Source organism: Delphinapterus leucas, chromosome 5 (genome assembly GCF_059928025.1).
Source record: "Delphinapterus leucas isolate spDelLeu-1000000601 "Yukka" chromosome 5, BTC_Dleu_Yukka2, whole genome shotgun sequence".
Classification (NCBI taxonomy): Eukaryota; Metazoa; Chordata; class Mammalia; order Artiodactyla; family Monodontidae; genus Delphinapterus; species Delphinapterus leucas.
The window spans coordinates 134,246,967-134,266,023 of NC_143133.1; the positions used below are offsets into that span (position 1 = coordinate 134,246,967).

At 41.7% G+C, this 19,057-nt stretch overlaps 1 protein-coding gene across 7 annotated transcripts in view; it reads left to right on the plus strand.

Annotated features, from left to right (window-relative positions):
* SPMIP2 (sperm microtubule inner protein 2) overlaps window positions 1-19,057 on the plus strand; it is a 160,770-nt gene that overhangs the window by 51,883 nt on the left and 89,830 nt on the right. For 6 of the 7 annotated variants that reach the window (XM_089911342.1, XM_089911339.1, XM_089911341.1 and 3 more), the window contains exon 4: window positions 11,151-11,284. Coding sequence is in view for 1 of the 7 variants with exons in the window: in XM_089911344.1 (XP_089767470.1) it covers window positions 11,275-11,284 (10 nt within the window). In the remaining 6 variants the exon portion in view is untranslated. Of the gene's footprint in view, window positions 1-11,150; window positions 11,285-19,057 lie in introns of those variants that run through there. The other variant, XM_089911344.1, reaches the window with a different exon arrangement.

Consider the following 19,057-nt stretch of genomic DNA (forward strand, 5'->3'; position numbering starts at 1 on the left):
TGGGGGAGGTTCCTTCCTTATTAGAAATAAATAACTTTTAGTGTGTATTTGGAGTTATTTAGGAGTTGATTACTTAGTTGGTCAATAGTAACAACCTACTTTTTATAGCTCTTAAAAAATTACTTTAGCTGTACACCTGAAACTAACACAACATTGTAAATCAACTATACTCCAATAAAATTAAAAAATTTTAAATTAAAATGTACAAGAATTGATGCTTGCTTTAGAAAAACATGAGTGATATTGCTAGCGTTTCTAAATGGCAGGTTCCAGAATACTAGTGGTCTAACAGGACTGATAGGATCCCGGTCACTAAAAGTGGAAGGCTCCAAAAGGCCCCAGAAAATACAGGAATGAAAGAGTGAGACAAGCAAATATCCAAGTCTGGATAACTTTCAACTCTACCCACCAACCCCTGCCCTCCCACACCCACCTCACCCCACCTCTTCAGTGGTGAGTCAGTCTCCCAGCCCTTGGTATTCGTACCCTTGTGGAGTGCCCTACCCTTCAGGGTGGCTGGGCTTAGTGACCTGTTTCTAGCAGATAGAATGTGGCAGAGGGATGGGATGTCGCCTATAAGAGTGGGTGGCACAGTGGCTGTGGTCCCTGTCTTGGGTGCTCCCTCTGTCTTGTGGTCCATCTGGAAAGAGCCAACTGCCACGTGAAGAGGCAACAAACACGGCCCCGGAGCCCTTGAGGAACCAAATCCTGCCCTCAACCGTACTCTTAACACCAAGTCTTCACCTGAGACCTCAGCCTCAGCTGACACCTTCATGGCAACCTCCTGGGAGACCTTGAACCAGAGGCACCCAGCCAGGCAGCTCCCAGGTTCCTGACCACAGAAACAGCAAGATACTAAATAGTTGTTGCTTTAAGCCATTAAGTTTTGGGGTCGTTTGTTACGCAGCATCAGAGCTAACAGCCTGTTTGTCCCTATCCAGCTTCCACCTTCTCTAGCCCACGTCTCTCCCCCCACCTCCCGCCCTGTCCCTTTTTGGGCTCCCCTCACACATTCCTTTACTTCTTCTGTGGGACAGTTTAAACCATCTCTGCTTCATACACCCCTTCGGGCCTCACCCTCAGGGCTTCCCCTTCCTCACCTGAAATGGCCCCAAAATTATAAAGTACGAGAAACTCTAGTGCAGGCTGCTGTAAGCATGGTTTTCAGCTTATGTATTTTTTTTTTTTCAAATTGTTTATTTTTTTTGGCCATGACACATGGCATGCAGGATCTTAGTTCTGTGACCAGGGATCCAACCCACGCCCCCTGCAGTGGAAGCGCAGAGTCTTAACCACTGGACCACCAGCGAAGTCCCCAGCTTATGTATTTTTTTTAATTTTATTTTACTTTATTTTTTTATTGAAGTATAATTGATTTCAGCTCATATTAAGAAACTGTGAATCACGCAAAATAAATAATGTATCTGTGATTTCATCAACTTAAAAATGCTCTCGCTTTGGTACATTTTATAAAGTTGAGATTAAAACACCCGATGACTAAATAATCAGTTCCCTGATTACTTAAACTTTTTATAGTAATAAAACAAATTATTTTAAAATATTTTAGTTATTTTTGGCCTGCCATTTGATTTGGGTTATTGCTACATGTTACTATGGGGTGTCTGTACCCCAAATCCTCAGGCTTGTCAGCCTTCTGGGCTCAGCGGTTACTTCAGTACCCCCAGTAAAATGTCTTTAAATACATAAAATAAAAGGCCTTTATTTAAATAAATTAATGTTATTTATCGTAAATTATAAGTTTATAAGTTTTAATTTATAAATTAAAATAAAATTAATTTATTAAAATTATAAATTACGAATTGAATAAATTAAATGAATACAATAAAACATTTAAATAAAATAAAATGCCCCAATAAAACCCCTTTCCCTCAGGTTGTGGACATCCTTCTCTCAAGATTTCAGAGGACACCCTGAAGGTTTACTTTCCCATTTGTCTTGTCTCTCTGGAATTACCCCTCCTCTGCAGCCTGAGGTGCATTTCCTGCTGAGTTTTGCTCTACAAAGGGCCCTGTCCTGCTTTCTTCAACTTCCCCCAAAGGCCACCAACACAGGCTGCCGAATGGAACTACAGCCAAGCACAAGATAATAAACGACTTAAAATTGAAACGAGTCATTTGCTGAAATCAGACTTCGCCAGTTTCTCGGACAACCAAGCACATGGAAGCATCACCACTGCCCTTCTGGGCACGTGCGCCCCGCCCTCACTGGCCTCCCAGACTAAAAAGCCTTCTCTTCCAGCTTGTTGTTTTTTCCTCTAGTCCAAGAGCCCCCAGACCCACTCCTCACCTCAACTTTCATTTTCCTTGACACAGGGCATTTTAGCTTGGTGTTGTTTCAGCTTCTCCCATCTAGGTTGTGTGGGAGTAAATTTGGGGTTGGGTTCAGCTTCTACCACAAGGAGTTCCCAAACCCACCACGTGTCCTTTCCTAGATGCTGTCATCCTTCTCCGCTCAAACTGTTCCTAGACATTTTAAACAACATTTTTAAGTGTTACATTAGAGTTTAATAAAAAGATTAAGCTAAAAATCCTAATAAAATATATAAGAAGAAAAGTTATTTTCCCATTGACATCTAAATGGGATTTGCTAAAAAATGAAGTTTTTCAAAGTAGGGTTTTTTCTTAAGACTATACCAAACACTTGTACTATAAACCAGTGTATAATCCATTTCAAGTGAGAGATAACAGCTATTTTTATTATTAGAAAACTTTTTTATTGAAGTATATTTGATTTATACAGTGTTTCAAGTGTACAGCAAAGTGATTCAGTTACACATATATATGTTCTTTTTTATATTCTTTTCCATTATGGTTTATTACAGGATATTAAATATCGTTCTCTGTGCTATACTGTAGGTCCCTGTTGTTTATCTATTTTGTATATAGTAGCATGTATCTGTTAATCCCAATCTCCTAATTTATCACTTCCCCCATGGTTCCCCTTTGGTAACCATAAATTTGTTTTCTATGTCTGTGAGTCTGTTTCTGTTTTGTAAATAAGTTCAATTGAATCTTTTTTTTTTTTTAGATTCCACGTATAAGTGATATCATAGGATATTTGTCTTTGTCTGGCTTACTTCACTCAGTATGATAATATCTATGTCCATCCAGGTTGCTGCAAATGGCATTATTTCATTCTTTTTTATGGCTCAGTAATATGCTATTTTTAGATTGTTTGTAATTATCAGACCCTCTTTGAGGTTCCATACATTTGAATGCTCTTTCTATGTCATGGCAAATGATTGGCAAATACTAAGAAGCTACGTCGACTTTTTCAACATCAAAGGTCAGACATTGGGGCTTCCCTGGTGGCGCAGTGGTTGAGAGTCCGCCTGCCGAGGCAGGGGACACGGGTTCGTGCCCCGGTCTGGGAAGATCCCACATGCCACGGAGCGGCTGGGCCCGTGAGCCATGGCCGCTGAGCCTGCGTGTCCGGAGCCTGTGCTCCGCAGTGGGAGAGGCCACAACAGTGAGAGGCCCGCATACCACAAAAAAAAAAAAAAAAAAGTTCAGACATTGAAACGAATCTTGGATTGTAGAACTGCTGTAAATGATGCTTAGTCTCCGGAAACTAGATGAAAATAAGACGCTGAGCTTCAGACATTCGTCCAGGTTTAGAAGAACCTATGGAAGCACACACACTCTCGATGATATTTAATTGCTTTCCCCCCGGTAAGTATAAGTACGTATAGTCCATTATAGAAATACATTTGCTCGGAAAGGTAAGAAAGGTTGGTTCCTGGCTGTGCTCTGGGGAAACCACCCTCTGCTGCTGCCTTGTCATTGCGTTCAGTGTTTTCAAAGGGAGCTGCGAGTTTCTCAGGAGAATAACTGGCGAACTGGATGAAGGATAGGAAGAATGGAGCTGGGTGGAGGGAGGGTGCTGATGGAGGGAATTTTCTACAGTAGATTTGTCCCGGCAGGAGGAAAGATTAAGTACGGCACGATGCCCTGGATTCGACAAAAGACCAGTGGGGCTGGAGGAGTCTCCAAATCACAGTGCCCCCCCCCAAAACCCACCCAGTCAGGAGTGAGCTCTTAAGTCATCAGAAGAGCTGTCACCCCAGATTGCGTTGCTCTTTGGGGCCCAAGAAAGTCTGTTGGCGGCCTTCCAAGGGAGCATGTCATAGAGGAAGGGACTTGTTTCCTGCCCGCTGCATCCAGGAGTCTGGGTCTGAGTGGCGGTACAGAGAATGGCATGGCAGCCAGGAGCCCACCAGTGGTTGACGTTGCTGGGGAGGGAAGAGCAGAACCCCACTTTGGCCGGGGCCACTGTGGAGAGGGACGCCTGCTTGCACAAAAATGATCTGCACAACAGCCAAGGTAAAACGTAAAGCCTGTAGGAGCGCAGAGAAGGAAGTGTGGGCATTTGAGGACCTCTGGAGATCTGTGCTGGTGGAAGGGGAAGAAGAGAAATTTGGAAGGGGGTTGATTTTCTTAAAGGCAAAGATGGGAAGGGTATTTGCCAGGAACATTTAGGAGGGAATGCTACTATTACAGGCTGAGAAGCTGCAGTAGCACCCAGATGGGAGAATTTCACTTATATTCAAAGTAACCATATTCATAATTTTGATAAATATGTTTATTTTTCATTTTAAATCCTTATATTGTGCTTTTTAAAAAAATTTTATTGAAGTCTAGGTGATTTACAATGTTGTGTTAATTTCTGCTGTACAGCGACGTGATTCAGTGGTACCTATATATACATTCTTTTTCATATTCTTTTCCATTATGGTTTATCACGGGAGACAAATATGTCTGTTGAAGATCAAAATTAGATTTCATTTCTACAACTCAGAAATAATTAGCCAGATTTGGAACCCCACATTCTCTGTTATGCACAATGAGACCAGACTTTGACACTAAACTCTCTGGAACACACCGACCTCAACAATAAACCAGGAATAATAATTCTGTGTCATAGCACTGTTGTGCAGACAGTGAAAAAACTTTGGAGTGAGAGAGAGGCATGGACATATATACACTACCAAATGTAAAATAGCTAGCTAGTGGGAAGCAGCCACATAGCACAGGGAGATCAGCTCGGTGCCTGTGACCACCTAGAGGGGTGGGATAGGGAGGGTGGGAGGGAGACGCAAGAGGGAGGGGATATGGGAACGTATGTATATGTATAACTGATTCACTTTGTTATAAAGCAGAAACTAACACACCATTGTAAAGCAATTATACTCCAATAAAGATGTTAAAAAAAAAAAAAACAACTTTGGAGAAAGTGTTTTGCACAGTATCTGGCATGCAGTAAGTGTCCAGTGATATTTGTTCACTGCTCAGTGAAAAAGTCTTCACCAGAAAGTTGAACTAGTGGCAGAAGGAAGACCGCATAAACCATTAGAGCAGAACTGCAAGGGCTGTTGACATCCACAGTGCCACGCACGAGAAAAAGAGATGACAGATTCTTGTTCAAGGTGGAGCAGGGAGAAGAGCGCCCTGAATTGAAGACCAGGCGGGTGGATTCGTCCTGGCTCTTCCTCCGGCTCCCCTGCGCCGTGGCTTAGCCCCTCAGCTGGCCTCTCCCACGATCAGATTGCTGGAGCGGAAGCCGAGGGGCTCTATCTCAGGAGTAGCTACGGTCCCTTATCACAATAACAGTTCACACATTTGTAAGGTATCACCCTATGGTTGCTAAAGCACTTGCTTTAATTATTTATTGTTTCTCCATGTAGAGTATAGCAGTTAGGGGATGGCAATTCTAATGTGTTGTGGTTTTAATTTTCTAAACGGTGTTTTTATAGAAAAGGCATGTATACTATAATCCCTAATTATATTAACTACAACCGTGGGAGGTCAGGTTGATTGGACGGGCAGGGAATAGCATCTCTGGTGCCAACTTAACCCAAATTCTAGCTACATGAGTAAGATGAAGAATACAGACACTTTCGTGAGCTGGCCTTGAAAGCCCAAATATAAAAAGAAAGGTTATGATGGTCACACTTTATTGTTTTATTTACTTATTTTCATTATTTATTTATTTTATTGAAGTATAGGGTTTTTTTAAAACATCTTTATTGGAATATAATTGCTTTACAATGGTGTGTTACTTTCTGCTGTATAACAAAGTGAATCAGCTACGCATATACATACACTTATAATGTGTTAGTTTCAAGTGTACAGCAGTGATTGAGTTATGCATTTATATATATAATATCTATTCTTTTTCAGATTCTTTTCCATTATAGGTTATTACATGATATTGAGTAGAGTTCCCTGCGCTATACAATAGGTCCTTATTGTTTACCTATTTTATATATAGTAGTTTGTATCTGTTAATTCCAAACTCCTAATTTATCCCTCCCCCCTTCCCCCCACCCCTACTATCCCCTTTTGTTTGTTTTCTATGTCTGTGAGTCTGTTTCTGTTTTGTAAATAAGTTCATTTGTGTCATCTTTTAAGATTCTGCATATAAGTGATATCATATGATATGTCTTTTTCTGTCTGACTTATTTCACTTAATATGATAATCTTGAGGTCCATGATGGTCACACTTTAAATGTATATTAGTCACATGTATTTTCTAAAGGAAGAACGGGGAGAGGCCAAGGTAAGGGGGAGGTGATGAGACTAATATTACAGAGAATATTTACTGCATACATACTACATAGTGTGTCAGGTATTGTGACAAGCATTTTATATACGTTATTCCCTTTGCCCTATGGGGGGGAGGCACAAGTATTCTCATTTTACAGAAAATCAACTTGCCAGTGTTACACAGAAGACTGTTGAGATTTGAAGCCAGGTCTGTGTCTCTATTCCGTGAGTTTTCCAGATCGTTGCCTAAAAACAGGAATGTAGGGAAAGGACCTAAAATTATTTGGCGCCTAAAAGTATAAAGAAAGATTTACTGGTATAGGGGTGGCAAAGCTCCCCAGTTTGCAAAGTGTGCCTAGTAATAGGGTATTTGAGCATTAATTTTAGCAAGTACTGACCCTATATTCACCTGGAGATAGGTTCCATTGCTGCATCATGGGAGTTTCTAGTTTGTATCACTTTCCATCATTAACTGTGTAGCTGGATGCGTTCCCAAACACTGGAACAGGCGTTTTTGCAGGGCCTCAGCACCGGGCACTGGCCTCCACAGCTGTACCGTGAAGCAGTTTTCAACTCTCAGGTGACTGTTACATTAGCAAAGCAAGACAACAGCCAACGTTTCATTTGTGCCGAGCAGTAAACCCTGAGCTTCATCAGAGGAGGTTGCGGCTGATTCATAAACAATAGGGATTTTCTCTAACTGAAGAGCATCTGGTGGCCACAGGAGATCGTCTTTAATCCCCTCTAATGAGTTCAGAAGCTGTCGCAGCTTTTGATGACAATATGGGCTTCATTTTAACTGCTTGGTTATCCTGTCAGCTCCACACCGAGTTAACACCATCGCTTTACCTACTGGCCTTGGTTTTCTCTCTTTCTCTTGTTTCCAGTGTTTTATTTTGTGACCCTACTACTCACGGTCACCCAGGCTGGATAACCGGGGTCCTCCTGATTCCTTACCACCTAGATTCAGTGTGTTTCCCGAATGCATCTCTTCTCCGCTCCCATCACCTCTGCCTTGGCCTCACCTGTACTTGCCTGGACCCCCGTCCCCAGGCTCTTCTCCTCAATTCGGTCTCCACCCAGCCAAGCATCTTCCATTTAAACCCAACACTGACCAGTCTCTGCCTGTTTGAACCTTCAGGGGTCCCCGATGCCTACAGAATAGAGTCCCTGCTCCTGACATGCCTGGCCGAGCCCCTTAGGCCTCCTCTCCCCTCTCCCCTCTTAGCCATGACCGTCAGCAATGCTGAACTTGTCTTTCTGCCATGTACAGTTCTGTGGGCTGTGTCTCCCCTCTGGGCCGTTTGCTCAAGCTGTCCTCTTTGTCCAAAATGCCCTTTCCGCCCACACCATCCCCCAACCTCCCATCCCTTGCCTGGGTCCTCATCATTCTTTGAGACACAGTTCAGACAAGAGCCTCGCCCTCTGTCCCAGGAACGGCAGGTGACCCTCCCCTCTGTCCCCATGTCTCCAGGAACAAACTAGGTGTTAAATGTATTCCCGTAACCATCACTGCCCTTCTGACACTTTACTGTGATTCTCTGTTGGTGTGTCTGTTGTCCTTCTTTGGAATGTTAGCTCATTCTTGTAAAAGTAGACAAAGCTCAGCTCCTGGTAGTAAACTACACAAGAGGGATGACCAGAAGGTCTTAGAAAATCATTCAAATGGCTCCTAAATATACGAAAGGATGTTCCGTCTTGCTGATAGGAGAGGAATGTCGATTACTATTTGACCAGTTCTTACCTGTCGTAAATCCAGAAGTTTGACAACATACTCTGTGGGTGGGGTCATGTGGAAATAGGCATTCTCTGACATTGCTGGTTGGACAACAAAGTGGTACAGCCCTATGGCGGGGGCGGGGGGGAATTTGGCAGTATCAAGCTAATGTATATATGCCTTACCCTCTGGTCCAGGAATGACTCTTCTAGGAATCTATCCCAAAGATGTACTGCAAAATAAATGAGAACATGTTTGCAGAAACCTATATTTTATAGCACATTTTATAAGAGCAAAAGATTGGAAACAGCCCATATAACCATTAATAGAGATCTCGTTGAATAAAGGGAAGGTGGAAAAACACGTGTTTAGTTTGCTACTCTTTTTCTGAGAAAGGGGAGGATATGATTATAAATATATTTTTCTTTTAGTTTTTACAAGTTTTCCTATAAGGAGAAAGAAGTAACAAGATGTAGATGACAAAGATAAAAGCTAGACTTCTATAAATATCCCTTATTTTAAGAATTTTACTTTGAAACCATGTAAATATTTTACTTAATTACACAAGAATTTTTTAATCCCTAAAAAATGAAACAAAACTAAACAAATGAACCTAAACGTGTACTGAGTAGGTGGAAAGATCTCCCAAAGAACTAACTCTGATTTTTTCTCCTCTATTTTCCCTTCCCTCCAGCCTTTTGCCATCAGAATCACTGACCCTAAGCCCACAACAGACTGAAAAGTTTGTAACAGTCTCTGAGGCAAAGTGGAAGCCTGCGTTCCTCAGGATGGGTTAAGGGGAGGTCCTCGGCCAAAAGCGAGATCTTTACTTCCTGCTTATTTTACTAAAGAATTTCTTTTTGTCACTCAGGTTCCTCCTTCCTTCTCTCTCCGCATCACAAAAACTGCAGTGAGAAACCAAATAGGCGGGCTCCTGACTTCCACTAGGAGGTTTCACACTTGGCTGACTTGGAAAGCGGTAGTTCTGAGGACACAAATAGGGACATTTCAGAGAGAAGCCTAAGGCTGGGGCTGGAGAGCCCTCGACCATAGTAACAAGAACTGGTTAACCCCAGAAAGGGTAGGAAAGCTTCTGACACTGCAGAGGTAAAGAAGACTGCCATGCAGGGCAGATCAAAGAAGACGAGTAGACTTGCCCATGCTGGGGGAGTAGAATCAGCTCCTGGTTAGAGGGTTGAGGGGTTAAAACAAGAAGCCTTCCTGTGTAACACGTTTGCGCCTGTACATGTTACCCAGTCCAAGGTCGTACTGCTCGCCACACAACAGGCCAAGAAATCGAGACACAAGGTGTTGGGGCAAGGAATAGAGATTTTCTTCAGGAAGCCGGAGACGATGGGGGACTAGTGTCCCCAAGAACCACCTGCCCCAACTTAGCAGTCAGGCTGCTTTTATACTAAAATGGGAGTGGGCGTGGCTGATTGTTGGAAACGTCTTGGTGCGGGAATCCTTTGTTCACAACTGTTACTCTCTGTTCTGCAACATTGTATCTCTGTATGAATGGAAAAGTGTTTTACTCTTAAAGGTCAGAGCCTTCAGAATAGGCTCTCCTGTATATTTCAGGCTACAGGCAACATTGTTTCACAAGGTGCAGAGCCCGCAGGACTCAGCACAGGCAACAGAGCACAAGGCTTAGAGCTACAGGGATAGACCTGATGCGGAAGCAGGTTTGTTCTTCCCTGTTACACATCTGTGCTGTCTGGCTGCCACAAGTCATGCCCTCCAGAAGTTGGTGGGGGGCAAGATGGTTATTTGGGATCTATGCCTGTGAACAGAAAGAGGCTGAAGCAGGATTGGGCAGAGGAAGAAGCTGAACTGTGGTGAGGGCTCAACAAAGCCTCCGCTCACCGGGTGAAAAATGGTCCCATGGCAGGTGGAAACATCTGGACTTTATCCCCTCACCTTACTGAGTCTTCTGACCATGCTGCCCCGAGAGGGCTTGCCTCAGAGAGAGACACCACGAGAGGGACACAGCCCGCTGCAGCTAAAGCAGCCCCCGAAGGAGCTGACAGCTGCAGGCTGTCTACTGATGGTATTTCCTGCAGCTGGCGCACAAGTCTTTCCTTGGAGGGGGACTTGGGGGTTATATCCCTTTGCCACCAGGCTAGCAACCCTCTTCATAGTTAATGTAGAGTGTTTTTACTGTAATTTCTCTCAACAAACAAAAGGCATTACATTTTCAGTAAAGACCTCCATATAATTAAGGTTGAATTCAAAATTGCTGTTAGAATTTATATTCCATGGATTATCAGGTGGCCAATATTATATTTCTGGGCAGGCTGGAATTCGCTGTTGGTTCATTTATTCATCTCACAAACATTCCTTAAGCATCTATTGCATGACAGTCTCTGGAAATTGAAATATGAATAAAGATGCTTTTCCCCTGAACTGGGAGTGAGATTCTAGTAGGGAGGCGGACAGAATAGACAATTGAAACAACGTGGTAGCAGTTTAACAGGTAGGTATAAACAAGACACCGTAGAAGTTAAAGGGGCGTGAAGGAGCCAGTGGTCAGCTGTGTCTGCAGGCATCCTCCTGGGAGAGGAGGCACGGGCTCTGACTCTCAGAGGACAGAAATATTCACATAAGAACATTATCGGAAGAGCAAATGAATGGGTAAAGGCTCAGAGGAACGAAAGAGCATCACACATGATGGGAACCACAGATAGATTAATATGACCGAGGCACAGATTGTGTTTAAGGACGTGTTGAAATACGGGGCTGGGAAAAATGCATAAACAATGATCTTATTCATTTAAAATATAATTTCTAATTGCCTTTTATCTAGCCAGGGCTTCTCAAATGCCTCTAACCGTGGTTTGTGATTTTTGTTTGTTCGGTTTGTGCAGTGACAGCCCTCTGCAGAACATTCCTTGGGATATGTTGGAAGACAGTGTTGACTGAGGCTGCCAGGTCTTTGGGGACGTAAGGCTGCTCTAGATCTAGAACCTGAACAGGTCTCTTCTGGACTCGATGTTGACAGGTAAGGAAAAGACTGGATGCCGATCCTGGGGATGCTACAGCTGTGTCTTGTCTGTTCCTGGAGGCTGGAACACTGAGCTGTTAGAAGGAACACCCTGCATTCCTGTCATAAAGAGTCCCTAGCAACCACCTAGTTCAGGTCACAGACAGGGAGAGGAGAGACAGAAAAGTCTTTGGCTGTTTCTGGTGCAGATAAACTGGTGTGAGGAAGCTGAGAAAGAAAATCCAGTAGCACAGCTACAACCATGGCAGGTGTATCCTTTCAAGAGCCAGTATCGACCACAGTGGGGAGGCGGATGGTTTTTACAGGTAAAGGGCTTTTGAGTATATTTCACAAGGAGAGTTAAGCTTTCTTTACCCCTCACCTATATGATGCTCACATGACAATGGACATGAGAACGAAAGAAACACATGTTTATTTTACACGATTCTGCTACTCTTATGCACTCAGTCTGGGCGTCGACACCAGGCTGCCATGAACAGCTGTTCCCGTTCTCACGACATCTGAGCTAACTTCCACAAAGGAATATTTTTGTATCATAAAGTTTATGTTTTGTGTAATGGGGGCTGCTCCGATGTTGATAAAAAGTATACTTGTGATCAAATTTTCATTAATACTGATTTAAGTTTCTTGCATTTTTATAAACTTTGACATATTTGGTTGATAAAAATTTGAGCAGGACGTGTAGTAAGCTCAGTAAAGTTGTCGGCTGGCATCTTGTTCCTTCAGCTTTGCTTTAAGTGATTTGAGTGGTGTGTGTGTGTGCAATTATGTGTGTGTAACTGAATCCCTTTGCTGTATATCCGAAACTAACACAACATTGTAAATCAACTGTACTTCAGTTAAAAAAGTGTGGCTAGGGCTTCCCTGGTGGCGCAGTGGTTGAGAGTCCGCCTGCCGATGCAGGGGACACGGGTTTGTGCCCCGGTCCGGGAGGATCCCACATGCCGCGGAGCGGCTGGGCCCGTGAGCCATGGCCACTGGGCCTGCGCGTCCGGAGCCTGTGCTCCGCGACGGGAGAGGCCACAACAGAGAGAGGCCCGCCTACCGCAAAGAAAAAAAAAAAAGTGTAGTTAAATAGAATACGACTAATTGTGATGTCTGTAAGAGATAAACCACGTTTAATCTTATTTCCTTTATATTTTAAAATCACAAGCCTATTTTTAAGCATGCCGCTTGCTTATCTGTAAATTCCCCCTCCAATCATGAGAAGCCTGGCTCCCACTCGTTGCCATCCATTCACTTAATTGTTAATTTTCAGTACATGTATATACACGTATCAGAATTGTTAACCAGTTCTCCAGGGGAGAAAACCTTATCAACCAGAGTATGGTGCTTCCTTGACGTTCTCTTGCCCTTGGGCTTACAGGCTCTGCTTGTTTCCAAAGTTACTTGGGTCGGGACCTTTCCCCAGCCCCTCCAGTGAGGCCGCTTCATACACCTGTAATGCAGTTAGATTCTCCTGTCACTGCCTGAATTGTCCTGGAGCTCCCTAAACTCCTAAATGATTTTTTTAAAATTTATTTTATTGAAGTGTAGCTGATCTACAATGTTGTGTTGATTTTTGCTTTACAGCAAAGTGATTCAGTTATACATATGCATATATATTCTTTTCCATTATGGTTCACCACAGGGTATTGAATATAGTTCCCTGTGCTATACGGTAGGTCCTTGTTGTTGACCCATCCTGTATGTAATAGTTTGCACCTGCTAACCCCACACTCCCAGTCCATTCCTCCCCTATCCCCCCACCCCCTTGGCAGCCACCAGTCTGTTCTCTATGTCTGTGAGTCTGTTTCCTAGATAAGTTCCCTAAATGATTTTTTGAAATTGTATACATCAGGGTTTCCTCTTTGTGTTGTGAAGTCTACAGGCTTCGACAACTTGGTAAGGCCGTGTACCCACATGACAGTATCATACAGAACAGGTTCACCCTTCTGAATGTCCCTGTGCTTCACCTACACACTCCCCACTTTTCTCTCCCTGAGACCCTGGCACCACTGATCTCTTACTGTCTCCATAGTTGTGCGTTTTCCTGAACGTCCTAGAGCTGGAACCACACAGTGTGCTGCCTTTGCGGACTGGCTTCTTTCACTTGTCAGTAGGCACTGAGGGTTCCTCCATGTCGTTTCATGGCTTGGAGTGCTCATTTATTTTATCACTGAATAACCTTCCATCGTATGGTTGGATCATAACTGTTTACCTAATCATCTTAGTGTCTTGCGGTTTTTGGCAATTCTGAAAAAAAACACTTCTGTAAGGCTTTTGCACGGGTATGTTTTCAGCTCAATTTGGTAAACACTTAGCAATGGGATTGCTGGATCACGTGGTGAGACTACGTTTAGCTTTGTAAGAAACTGCCACTGTCTTCCAGAGCAGCTGCACCACTTTGTGTTCCCACCAGCAAGCAGAGAGCGAGAATCCCTGTTGCTTTGCACCCTTGTCAGCATTTGGTGTTTCTTATTTTTTACCTGTAGCCAGTCTAACTGGATGTAATTACATCTCACTGTTGTTTTAATTCCCTAATGACCAATGATCATATACTTATTTGCCATCTGTATATCTTCTTTGATGAGATGTCTGTTCACAATGTTTGCCTATTTTATAATTTTTTTTCTTATTGTTGAGTTTTAACAGTTCTGTATATATTTTAGATACAAGTCCTTTATCAGATAAGTGTTTTGCAAATATTTTCTCCTGGTCTGTGGTTTGTCGTTTCATTTTCTTAACATAGTCTTTGATAGAGCACAAGTTTTTAGTTTTAGTAAAGCACAAGGAATCAATTTTTTCTTTCATGGATTGTGCTTTTGATGTTGTATCTAAAAATTCAAAACCAATTCCAGGGTCCCTTAGATTTTTCTCCTTGTTTTCTTCTAAAAGTTTTTACTGTTTTCATTATATCTATGATCCGTCAAGGTGATTTTTGTGTCTTTTATTTTATTCTTTTATACTATTTATTTATTTATTTGGTTGCTCTGGGTCTTATTTGAGCAGGAGGGCTCCTTAGTTGCAACTTGCGGGCTCCTGAGTCATGGCATACGAACTCTTAGTTGCGGCATGCGTGTGGGATCTAGTTCCCTGACCAGGGATTGAAGCTGGGCGTCCTGCATTGGGAGTGTGGAGACTTATCCACTGTGCCACCAAGGAAGTCCCCTTTGTCTTTTAAAGTTTTCATTTCTGCCAGCTAATTGATTTCCTTTTTGCTTTAAGCCAGTTTGGGTTGGCTTTTCTGTCACTTCCAACTGTGAAAGAGTCTTAATTGATACTTGAAATTTCTTCTAATCTATGCCAGTGTGTACTTAGTTTCATGTATTTACGTAGCTCAAATTCTTGTCACCTTTGATAGGTTTAAGGTTTTTCATTATATTGATACAAAATAATTAACTTCATATTCTCCTGTATTTTATATTTAGTCTCCAAATTTTCTCTTATAGTAAAGCTACATGAAAACTTTTGGGTAAATTATTTTTCCCTATCTGTTATTTTCTTGTGGTATATTTACAAAGAGTGGAATTAGGTGGTGAAAGGTACAGACTCCTGTTGAGGCCACGAACTTCAGAGGATTGTATAAAATACTATGAACAATGTATTTGTATTTAAAGCCTGCAAATAGTTTTAAAAATTACTTTTAGTTATTTATATTTTAAATATTTATTTATTTATTTGGCTGCATTGGGTCTTAGTTGCAGCGTGTGGGCTTCTCTCTAATTGTGGCATGCAGGCTCCAGAGCGCGTGGGATCAGTAGTTGTGGCGCGCGGGCTTAGTTGCCCTGCGGCATGTGGCATCTTAGTTCCCTGACCAAGGTTTGAACCGGTGTCCCCTGCATTGGAAGGCGGATTCTTTTTTTTTTTTTTTTTTTTTGTCCTTTTTGCTGTACGCGGGCCTCTCACTTCCGTGGCCCCTCCCGTTGTGGAGCATAAGCTCCGGACGCGCAGACTCAGCGGCCATGGCTCACGGGCCTAGCCACTCCGCGGCATGTGGGATCCTCCCGGACCGGGGCACGAACCCGTGTCCCCTGCATCGGCAGGCGGACTCTCAACCACTGCGCCACCAGGGAAGCCCTGGAAGGCGGATTCTTAACCAATGGACCACCAGGGAAGTTCCCCATTTTTATTTATTTTTGATAATGGAGAGGTATATATCAATCTTTTTTTGATACAATTTTTTAAAAGTTTGTTATGGGGCTTCCTTGGTGGTGCAGTGGTTGAGAGTCCGCCTGCCGATGCAGGGGACACGGGTTCGTGCCCCGGTCCGGGAAGATCCCACGTGCCGCGGAGCGGTTGGGCCCGTGAGCCATGGCCGCTGAGCCTGCGCATCCGGAGCCTGTGCTCCGCAACGGGAGAGGCCACAACAGTGAGAGGCCCGCGTACCGTAAAAAAAAAAAAAAAAGTTTGTTATGACTATTTTAAAATATATCCCACTTACCTGTTACTTATATTCAACAATTTATCAAAATGTTTCCACATTTGATCACATAGCTTTTTTCTTTTTCATTTGCTGAACTATTTAAAAGTGAATTCCAGATATTCTATTGATATTATCTCACTCCTATATGTTTCACTGTGCATCTCTTAAAAAAAAAAAAAACATATTCTTACATAGCCACGTTGATATTATCACACCTAGCAAAATTAACAAGTATCCTGTGACATTATGTAATAACTAGTCCGTGGTAATGTTTCCCTCATTGCCCCTAAAGTGCATTTTGATGATTGATCGTGAAAATACAGATTCAAGCTAAGTCCACACATTCATCGCATTTGGTTGTGTTGTTTCTTTTGGTGTCTTGTAAGCTGGTATAGACTTCTTTTTTTTTTCTTGTTGCAGAAATTGTGTCAGTCATCCAGTAGAAATAACCCAACATTCTGGATGTGGCTACTGTCATGTCATTTAACGTGTTCCTCTATCCTCTGTATTTTCTGAAAATTGAATTTGGCTGTTGAGTCTTGAGTTCAGTAGGTTCAACCCTTTAGGGAAGCTTGTTTCTTGAATGCTGCTGTGGTCAACACATCACACATTAACTTTTACACAGGTCAGATGTTACAACGTCAATTTCTCTAAGGCCCATCACTTAGGACCTTTCTAAGTTATTGGAACTTAGCCTCTTTTCCCTCCAAGTTTGGAACTGATCTCAATGGAAAGTCCATGTTCTTATAAAAGTGTTGGCAAAAGCGGGTATGTACCCTGGTTAGGCAAATGAAAAGTGGATTTGCTGCATATTTTACGTCAAATATTGCATAGTTGCAATAAAAACATAGAAAATATTTGTCACTATTAATAACTAATGTAAAAACAATAAAATATCATGAGAAATAGTTTAAACAATTACCTCAAATGCTGATACATAAGGAAAAACTAACCAGATTATAAGAGGATGAGAAAATAGCTGAGAAATTTTGCAGCAACTTTGAGGATGATTTCAGAGCACTTTTTTTTTTTTTTTTTTTTTTTTTTGCGGTACGCAGGCCTCTCACTGTTGTGGCCTCTCCCGTTGCAGAGCACAGGCTCCGGATGCGCAGGCTCAGTGGCCATGGCTAACGGACCCAGCCGCTCCGCGGCACGTGGGATCTTCCCGGACCGGGGCACGAACCCGCATCCCTTGCATCAGCAGGCGGACTCTCAACCAGTGCGCCACCAGGGAAGCCCTCAGAGCACTTTTAAGAGTTTTATAGTGTTTTTGTTAATGTCTAATTTAATGTAAAAATCAAATTTTCCCTTTTCTGCCATAAGTGTGACACTCCTCATACTTATCATTGGTAGCTATAATTGTTTTAATTTCTTCCATTTCTAGTGAGATTCCATTATTCCGTGAGACGATTCGCAGTGTATATTTACTGTGTGCTGTGACTACCGAACTAACCTGACCGCTCATCAAGGTTTATTTTTCTACCCAATTTTAATATTTTTCCCTTTAAAACATATTTCAGAAAAAAATTTGATTCTCAATTTTTATCATAGAGATTTGAAATCCAGCGTAACAAATAGAAATTGGATCCCTATTGAATACTAAAAAGTTGTCCACGAGCTTCGGAGGATACAAAAATGAACAGGAATAAGTTGTTTTCTGTCTTCTAGAAGCATGTAGAACATTATAGGTTATCCTGTTATCTTATTTAATCTAAATATCCATCACAGGTGTAGTGTGACATTGAAAGGAAACACAAACCCAATTCCAAAGGCCTTGAGTAGTCAAGTAGAATAAGTGGGGATGGAGGACCATTACCTCATTGGACACTCCACAAACTACACCCTGTGCTTTGTTTTCTTTTGTCTCCTACTCATTTCTTTTGACTGTCATAATTAGAGCACAGATTGTCTCCTCCATGATGGATGGATCTTAGATTTTATTTATTTTGCAACTAATAAAGGGATAGAGATTCAAATGTCAGTGGGTCCAACTTTGAAAACTTTTTAAAAAGTCGATATGTAACATATACTCTAGTAAGTATGTTCGTCTAGTGTTCAGCTTGATAATATTTTACAAAGTGAACACACTGATGCATTTACTTTTCAGATCAAGATCATGAATATTTTCATCATCCTAAAATATGCCTTTATGTCACTTCCCAGCCAATCCCACCAAACTCAGACTGTTTTTATTTTTATAATCCATATGTTTTTGATAACTATGAGTTTAATCTGATAAGGTAAACTATTGTCTGTATTTTTAAAACATTTTATTTGCTGGCTTATTCTTTCATGTAAGTTTTATTATCACTTTGCTAAGTTTTATTACATAGTGAAGAGATTTTATAGATAATGTTATTTTGGCATTACAAAGGTCTTACTATGAAAATTAATATCATAAACAAAATTCTGAAGAGATTTTAAAGTATTTTAGAGCATGGTTATGTATTTTTACAACATCTGTTTGCAAACAAATGATACTGCTTACCCAATTCCAGGTCCCATGCTGCTTTAAAGTTACAAAATTACATTTAAAAAATACAGTTTTTCATTCAGAGTTTTAAATGAATTCCCACTTGGTCCAAATTGAGAGATTGATGGGATAATTACTATGGGATGTTAAATTAAAAAGGCACGTTCCTAGAGGGGTGGGATAGGGAGGGTGGGAGGGAGATGCAGGAGGGAGGGGATATGGGGATATATGTATATGTATAGCTGATTCACTTTGTTATACAGCAGAAACGAATACACCATTGTAAGGCAATTATACTCCAATAAAGCTGTTAAAAAAAATGGCACCATAACAGATAATCTAATTTAACCCATCATTTTTCAGATGAGAATACTGAGGCTCAGAGAGCTAAGTGACCTGCTCGAGATCACACAGCTTTAACCTCAAGGTCACACAGCCTTGATCAGAAGGGCGGAAGCCTCTGCCTGCTCTTGTTTATATGATGTATATATGTGTGTTATATCCAGATTACTGACTAAATAAATATATTAATGTATTTTTTCAACCATCATAGATCTACTAGAAAATCTGCATATGTAAACCAGGAATATTGCAGAATTCCACCTTATAAAGGAGTGATCACAACATGGGACTTCTGTTAGAAATATATTAGAATTGGAAATACTGTCTAGGAAATGGCCAAAAACCAATATGATGAATGAAGCTTTAGTGATGGGAGAAGTACATAAACATGTATGTGATTATGAACAGCTCGCTCCATTAGTCTGGGTTTCAGACCCATTTATTCATCTTAGTTTTTGCCTTGTGAAACTGTCACACTCATAGTCATGTCTCAAATTCAGTTATTTTAAAAATAGAAAATGACTTCACACAGAAATGCCAGTGGTTTCCT